We start from the raw sequence: 7635 nt of genomic DNA, 5'->3' as shown, positions 1-7635 counted from the left end.
TATGAGAAATACGAGAAATCGGGAATCCCCTCGTTGAAGAAATTGAGAAAGCTCCCGTTGAAGAGCAGGCGCATTAGAAATAAACTCATACTGCATCCACGTATAATATAGCTAGCGATCTGATCAAGTCGAAGGTTCTCACGAAGGAGATCACTAATAGCTCGCAGCTGGACCTTCTCTTGACGTTTACTCGTCGATGCCAATTTAGAGTGACATTCGAACGCAATCGACGTATTTGGGAAGATCTTGAGTTGCTTCAATTCGACGACCACTTTGCACTTGACTAACTGCTTGAGGTAATTTTTCGTTACGTTGCTGATAAATTCCGGTTGATGAGGGTTCAAGTTCAACTGATCAGTTATAATCAATAGAGGCTTCATTTATCAAAACCTTTCCATCTTTAAGATAAGATGCAGGCGCGACATTGCTAGATAATTTGCTTCCGAAAACGGAAATTAATTATTAAAATTTGCGCCAAATCTATCAACCCCCGTGCCATCTTATGAAATGAAAGCTCTCGTGAGGGGTAGCATATGTGCGCACGCAACAGCGTGGAAAGCAGTCGAAATCGAATTAATCCTTTCACATTGTATAGTTCGCTTGCCGTGATCCATGTGCTTTCCGAGACTCGGCATTCGCCAGCTATCATCATCCGTAAGCTCTTCAAGTATTTATTTCACGCGGCAATCCAATCGAGCTGCAAGTACGAGGCACACAGTGTGAAAAGTCCGGCATTGTTTGAACTTTCAGTGTTGAAAGCTTTGTTGTGCAGCCGAACGAGCCTTTCGCCTATAAAGATGGATGAGGATGTTTGTAGTCTATTTTAAAGTGCTTTTGGCGTAGTTGTGTATTTTTTTTTACACTAAGAAACATTTACTATGTTGACGGACGATGCGTTTCGAGATTCAATGTCCTTCGAGTTGTGGGTGGTACGATGGGGTTAGTTTTGTGGAAATACCGGGAAGCGGAATATTCTGATTTTTTTTGTTTCATCATTATTTCTTTAAATGCACAAATAACACACAGTATTTAGCGGTGAAGATGGATGAATACGCGAGTATGTGTGAGAAAGAGTCTGCGGAAGGTACTTATTTACTATTGATGTATTTTAAATTAGGATATAAATAAAAATTATTGATTTTTACTATGACTTTCAGTTGATTATTCTGAAGTATTTATAGAGCCTGCAATTATAATGTAAAATTCATGACTTAGTTGCTAAGGAGACTGTGCAATGCCAAAATGGAAGTGTATGCCAAAGTTAAGGAAATATATTGACAATACATGTACAAATTGATAGTCCAATCAAGAATGCGTTTAAAATTAGCCAAGTCCTTGCTGATAGTTATACTCTTAGGCAATGTTATCATATGGTATAAGATATGGAGAATTTTTGCAGTCAATCAGTCCCAAACCTTGTCCGAAGCTGGTTCATCGTCAGAAATACCACAAAAACTGCATCGAAGACTTGCTCGCTTGGTCACTGTTGTTATACGCCAATTTGAAAGTTTTGAGAATGATGTGGCTACCACAGTGAGATTTATTCTGAATTCATTTCCTACTATGACAATAGTTATTGTTTGTGATGAGTTTTTGTATCCACCATTGGAATTGGATTTCAATAATGAGAGTATGAGGAATGTGCATCTTGTGAATTTGCAGCCAAACTTCAATAGGTCTATCGATGAAAGAGATCCTTTGTCTTATGTCCACACTAAGTATGTTGCATTCTTACCTGATGCTACGAGATTGATTACTAAGCAGACTCTACAGGTTTGTTTTACTATATTCTTACTTTGTTTTATTCTGTTGAATTTTTAAGTCTAAATTATTATACTTCCTAAATTTACCATCTGTTATTAGTTTATCAAATGAAAATAATTAAATTAACAATGATCTAATCGACTGCTATCAAAATTCTTTATTTATTTGCTTAATGTTTCACCATCAATTATGTTTATTTGTAGGAGACAGTCAATCAGGCAGCAAAGTTAGGAATTGTTGCTGTTCCAGTTGGAAAGAATTCACTCAATTGTTTAAATATTAAGCTCAAGATTAAGGAATGGAGTGTACAGTTCACAAAGGCATCTGGTCCAGAGTGTGATTCGGTTGTTGGAAAGCATGTCACAATTGCAGATGCCAAGTTGCTCAAAAGATTATCAGATCCATTCATGATGCCATTTATAGATGCCTTATATCTTCAGACAACAGCACTTGGAATTAAGGTAAGAAATCCAAATTCAAATGTAATAATTAATTTAATTTTATTTTGCTTTTCAATGTTTTCGATTTTCAATGTTCTTTTGTTTTATTATCATTTATTTCTGTTTATTTTATTTTATTGTTGTTTTTCTTTAATTTATGTATGATTTGCACAAATTTTTATTTGTTTGGTTTGATAATTTCTGTGCAATGTTGTTTAGAAATGTCAATATTATATATAATATGTATAAGTACTTTTATGTATTTTATCTGCAATATTACTAATTTCACTTGGATAAAATCTGTTACATTTTTTCAGGTACATATTCTCAAAAACCTTCGTTTCAACGAGGGAAAGCCGTTGTATTGCAGCACACAGGCACAATGGAAACTGCAGCAGATCCATCGAAACAGAGAGCGCGGAATGTTTAATAAACTAGGCATCAAGAAAGTTACCCGAACGACAAGCAACACGGAATGGTTTGGCTGTACCAGAGAGAGCTCGCATTGCTTTGGTTCAGTAGTGAACGGAATTCCGTCATATTTATATCAGAATCGTTTTACTCCACCGTGTTGTCTCGCTGGTTTGCGTAAGGTTGCACATCACGTTTTCGATAAACTCGAAGAAGTCGGTATACGATATTGGCTCGAAGGTGGTTCGTTACTTGGAGCAATGCGAAATGGAGATATTCTTCCATGGGATCATGAGATTGTCATTGGTATTAATAGAGATGACTTAAATAGATCTCCATGGATTGTCAAAGCGAAGAATAAGGCGGTAGTTGACAGTCATGGTTTCGTCTGGGAGAAAGCTACCGAAGGAGAATTTTTCAAAATTCAATACTCAAAGGTCAATCGATTGCATGTGAATTTACTACCGTTCTATGCAAAGAATGGCACGATGACAAGGGACTCGTGGTTTCTTAAAAATAAAGACTTTCCCGAGCAATTTTTGCATCCAATGTCGAGCATCGATTTCGCTGGCCGACAAGTGCCAAGTCCTAATAATATTAGGGACTTTTTAGAAATTAAGTATTATAAGGGAGTCATTGAGAATCCCGAGGTACCCGGGAAGCTTTCTTTAAATTGATGGCAATAGTTTCAGTTGTAATAGGGTATTTACTCTTGAATATCCTTTTAAAGTGGAAATTCCTTTATTAACGTTTGTTGTGAAAAAATCAAGTTTTCTTTAATATTTCTTTGTCATTTATCATTGTTTACTCTTATACATCGTATATACATCGTAATTAATTCAGTTCAGATTGAAGAAAGAGTAGACCTATTATATATAATTGTTTTATTTTTATTTTTGACATAAATAGTTAAATTTACATACTGAATATTTTTAAAACTTTTCCTCTCTATCAGCACCAGAATTATTGACATTTTATCTCGAGCATAGTATCACTGATAAGCCATCTCACTGTAAGACTTTTAACAAACAATTTTCCTTTTCTTATAAAATTGAGAATCCATGGTAAAACTATGTAGATACTAAGTAAATGTACCGATTTCGCTGTAGCAGGGTATAAGTACTACATTGGAATTCGCTGTCGGTATATTTTTTGAAATACCAAGCGTCTACAAATTTTTGTAAGCATTGAACATTTTCGGGTACAAACAGTTCCATGCCAAAAATAGAACAAAAATTGATAAGATACGTCCAGCAGTTATTTTTTATTAGTTTTTTAATATGAGCTGTGATTTTAAATAATTAGTTTTTCATTAGTTGAATTACTTTTTGATGTTTTATTGTGATTGTTGTAGATATGACATTATTTTGAAACATAATTACCGTTTGAATTAATATTGGCTGGAACAATAGATTATTATTAGAGATTAGGTAGATTTTACGTCTAGATAGCAACTTGTTTAGTTGAAAACTATTGGAATTGCTTACAAATAGTATTTGTAAAGTAAGCATTTCACCGTAAATGTTTCTGCGATCAAACTTATACAAAAAGCTGAGTGCCAAATATACCTACGACTCGATAATCAGTGAAGTAAAAAATATGTTATTGTTGAGAAAAAATTAGAGACTATTACCATTGCGTTATCAAGCAAAAAAGAAACAATGATTTTTCATCATTGACTAAAAAATTTATTGCGCACTATCGGTTTTTCCATCCTCCGGTGGCATCAAGATCGGCGGCTCACGTACGAAGCTCAGCAGCTTTTCGAGTTTCATCGTCTCGAGTTCAATGTGAGACAGATGCATCTGCTTCTTCGTCGGTTTTACTTTCATTCGAAGATTTGGCGACAGTTTCAATGTGTTAACCGTACCCCTGGAAGATAATTTTCTTTGTTAACGAGCGTTGAATGTTGCTTGGTGTTTTTGTTGCGAGATGACGATAATGAGAATCGAGTATATATTGAAACGTTTGCTCTCAAATTTGTTTATTGATTGTTTTCTTTTTTAAATTAGCATTACCTCGATTATTGAAATATTATGATATACGAAGTCAACGATGTATAGCGCTTCATATCGTCTACAAATATTTTGCTGTACACTTTCATGTTACCGTAGTGAATAACCTTCGGCATACATAGTTAAGCCCAACATTTTGGAAAATATTAAATTCTTGAAAAAATCAACTACTTGTAATTCATTGTTCCCAAAGACGAATGCACGTACTTGTCATCGCCGACGATGAGGAACGGCAGGCTATGATTGAAGGCGAGTCTAGTAAGTTTGCCGCGTCGTTTGCTGACTACGGCTTGGCTGCAAATCGGCCGGTACTTGTTGACATTGAGATCGAAGACGGTGAGCTTGCCACTGTTGGTCACGCAGGCCAAAACCGTCGAGCTGTACGGCGCCCACTGTACGTCACCGATGGGTACGCCCAAGTCAAACATGAAGAGCGGCTCCCTGGAATGCATCCATAGCGCCAACGTGACTGTCCGATCGATCGCCGAGCGCGACTACTTACGGCCGGTCGTCTTCCCAGATCTTGACTCGCCAATCGGCCGAGCAACTGGCGAATATGCTCGAGTTGTACTTGTTGAAGACGATACGATAGACGGGCATGTCGTGAGCATTGCCGTACGTGCGCATGTACACGCTACTGTAAGCCGTGTTACATTTGTAAATTGCACCCTCCTCCGTGCCCACGAGAAAAACGTGAGGGTCTGTCGGGTGGAACGCTATGCAAGTACCGCAACCTGAAAGCACGAACTCGAGCGAAAGAGCACAGAGGGAACGAAGTCGGCTGTGTTACCTTTGAGAGTAATCTGAGTGCCGTCGGGCCCGGGAATCGGCGGTTTGTCGAGAAACAGCGTCATCACAGTGGTGACGCCGAGATCGTTCTGATTGAGCACCCAGTGATTGATTTGACCGTCGATGCTCACGCTGAAGAACGCCAGGTTACCTTCTTCTGTCTCGGGTGCCCATACGACCTACAACTACCCTCGTCAGAGACGATTCTTGACCCAAAACGCTCACGGGACACTTGCCTGCCAGACGATACCGCCGTGTTTCTGAACGACCTCGTTGCTCTTGTACTGGGGCGCCGACGACGACAGTTGAACGTTGTACACTGCCACCGAGCCGTCCATCGTGCCGACGACCAGCAAATGCGGATTGTCTCTGTTGAAGTCCAGACACATGACCGGCGAGTCAGTTGTGCAAATCCACTCGGGATACGATGGGTTTTTCAACGAGAACAGGCAGACCGCCCCGCTCGGCATCGGATTGTCGAAGGTCACTGCAACGAACGAAGCGTCACGCGCCCGAAGAAGCGATTTTCGTTGGATTTTCGCAGTGCTCAACTGGATCCGAAAGCCACAGCGAACAGATCGTAGTAGCGAGTATTGAAGCAGAGGTCCGTGACGTCGTGCTTCTTGGTCTTCTCGTAATTAAATTTCCAGAGCGGCAGCAGCGAGCCCTCGCCATCCTTGAACTCGTCACTCGGGTCGTCCCAGTACCTGTAATCTGTCGGACGTAGCGCGTTACGTCGCGGTCCGGCGTGGGCATTCGACCGTCGCACCTTGAGATATATCGTCGAAGATGTTCTGATTGACCATCCTCTCGAGCGTCTTCAGCGCCTGCAGCATTCGGTTGGTCGTCGCCGCGCTTTCCAGCTGGGCCTTCTTCTTCGGGTCGTCCTTCTTGGTCTGCTGCGCGAGCACCTTGCGGTCCTTTTCCTTCTCGCGCTGCTGCGCTGCGTAATCCTCTTGGTAGTCGTCGAAGATGGTCCACTGGAAGACGCTCGCGTTGAAGCTGGCGGTGGGCGGCGGCACGGTCTGCGTGGACATGTCGCGGTGCGGACACGGGTAGGTCAGTGCCGCTCGCTCGCAGAAGTTGAATTGATTGGGGATTTTCTTGGGCCTCGCTCGCTCGGTCTCCTCTTCTTCCGGGTCGTCCGCGTTCGCTTGGCCGTCGGCCGCTTTCGACGTCTCCTCTTCGCCTGAAACGCCGCCCGAGTTGCCGTTGCTACTTTCGCTCGGTGGTCGCGTCGACTGGGCGAGACTGAGCTTGACTTTTCGTGTTTACCGATGCCGCTAACCTTCTTCGCCTCGCTCCTCCTCGTCCTCCTCGATGCCCTCGTCCTCCGCATCGGCGTCCTCGCCCTCCCCTTCGGCCGCCTCTTGTGCTTCGTGCTCGTCTTCGTCGGCTTGAACAAGCAAGGGTTTTGTGCCGGAGATCGATTGGGTATCGGCAGGAGCTCGTACAAATGGCGATACCTAGCAATCCACCGGACGTCTGCTTCTTGGCTTCCTCGCTCTCCTTGTGCAGCATGGTGCCGGAGACGTTGAGTATCGTTATGATATCCGGTGGATCGGGCATCTTCACGAACTCCCGATGCTTGTACGACCACTGCACCAGATTATCCGGCTTGCGATTGTTGCGCGTCGTCAGCTCCCGGGCTATCTCCTCGTTGAGCTCGGCCTCGGTGAGCGCGAGCTGATCGTCGGGCTTCAGGAGCATCCTGCCCCGGGACAAGTCTACGTCCCCGCCCAGATCGAGCCTCGACGCGCGGCCCCTCGTGAGGCTCAGCTGGAAGCGCCGAGCGAACGCTTGAGCGCGAGAGCGTCTCCCCGTCGGATCGTCGCCCACTCACCTCCGAGACCTTGGACGATTGCCTCTTGGACACCGGCGGCGCCATGATCTCCCTTGCTGGCTGCTCGCGCGTGGTGCGCCTTTACCGCGCCTTCGCCGCGACGTCACGAGCGGCTCCAAGCTGCCCCTGCATGATCCATAACCCGCTCGCTTTGATTGTTCGAAATCCCTCGGGCGCCAAGCGAGCCGTCGCCATGGAAACTGCGCGGGTCCGCCTCGTTGGCCCGCGACTCGCCCCGCGCGTGCCTCGGCTTCCCCATGCGAGAAGGAATTGGAGCTCCGGCACGGGATCCACTTGGTCGCGGCGCGCGTACACCGGAGAAAACGTCAGGCCCGAGAATCGTCGGTCGGCAAATCGAAAGAGCCTCGCGGGC

The 7635-nt window shown here is 43.7% G+C and overlaps 2 protein-coding genes across 3 annotated transcripts; one reads left to right on the top strand and one right to left on the bottom strand.

The window, feature by feature from the left end:
- Positions 1-275: 275 nt before the first annotated feature.
- LOC131666973 (ribitol 5-phosphate transferase FKRP) lies at positions 276-3306 on the top strand. Its single transcript, XM_058940117.1, has 5 exons — positions 276-296; positions 1027-1084; positions 1158-1773; positions 1968-2225; positions 2522-3306. The coding sequence occupies exons 3-5, from the start codon at positions 1285-1287 to the stop codon at positions 3290-3292; spliced, it is 1518 nt and encodes a 505-aa protein (XP_058796100.1). The 5' UTR covers positions 276-296; positions 1027-1084; positions 1158-1284; the 3' UTR covers positions 3293-3306.
- A 70-nt stretch (positions 3307-3376) lies between these two features.
- Positions 3377-7605, bottom strand: LOC131666972 (dynein intermediate chain 2, ciliary). 2 transcript variants are annotated; one of them, XM_058940115.1, is made up of 10 exons: positions 7263-7605; positions 6886-7198; positions 6708-6815; positions 6189-6608; positions 5972-6133; positions 5656-5906; positions 5421-5598; positions 5133-5364; positions 4838-5071; positions 4291-4487 (listed from the first exon to the last, which is right to left on the bottom strand). In XM_058940115.1, the coding sequence occupies exons 1-10, from the start codon at positions 7305-7307 to the stop codon at positions 4304-4306; spliced, it is 2127 nt and encodes a 708-aa protein (XP_058796098.1). In that variant the 5' UTR covers positions 7308-7605; the 3' UTR covers positions 4291-4303. The 2 variants fall into 2 exon arrangements, with proteins under 2 accessions (XP_058796099.1, XP_058796098.1); XM_058940116.1 differs by lacking the exon at positions 7263-7605 and having other exon boundaries at positions 3377-4487; positions 6695-6815; positions 6886-7024.
- Positions 7606-7635: the final 30 nt, after the last annotated feature.

The sequence above is a fragment of the Phymastichus coffea genome, unplaced genomic scaffold (assembly GCF_024137745.1).
Source record: "Phymastichus coffea isolate CEN01 unplaced genomic scaffold, Cenicafe_Pcof_1.1 PCOF00062, whole genome shotgun sequence".
In the NCBI taxonomy this organism is placed as follows: domain Eukaryota; kingdom Metazoa; phylum Arthropoda; class Insecta; order Hymenoptera; family Eulophidae; genus Phymastichus; species Phymastichus coffea.
The sequence above is the reverse complement of the archived record's forward strand: the minus strand, read 5'-3'. Positions and strand labels throughout refer to the sequence as shown.

Excerpts from the sequence above, each read along its gene's own strand:
- LOC131666973 (XM_058940117.1), top strand. The coding sequence starts at position 1,285 with ATGTACAAATTGATAGTCCAATCAAGAATGCGTTTAAAATTAGCCAAG. Across the intron at positions 1,774-1,967 it reads TTACTAAGCAGACTCTACAG|GAGACAGTCAATCAGGCAGC; the intron begins GTTTGTTTTACT and ends GTTTATTTGTAG. Across the intron at positions 2,226-2,521 it reads CAACAGCACTTGGAATTAAG|GTACATATTCTCAAAAACCT; the intron begins GTAAGAAATCCA and ends ACATTTTTTCAG.
- LOC131666972 (XM_058940115.1), bottom strand. The coding sequence starts at position 7,307 with ATGGCGCCGCCGGTGTCCAAGAGGCAATCGTCCAAGGTCTCGGAG. Across the intron at positions 6,816-6,885 it reads GACGTCCGGTGGATTGCTAG|CCGACGAAGACGAGCACGAA; the intron begins GTATCGCCATTT and ends TGCTTGTTCAAG. Across the intron at positions 5,599-5,655 it reads ACGGCGGTATCGTCTGGCAG|GTCGTATGGGCACCCGAGAC; the intron begins GCAAGTGTCCCG and ends GGGTAGTTGTAG.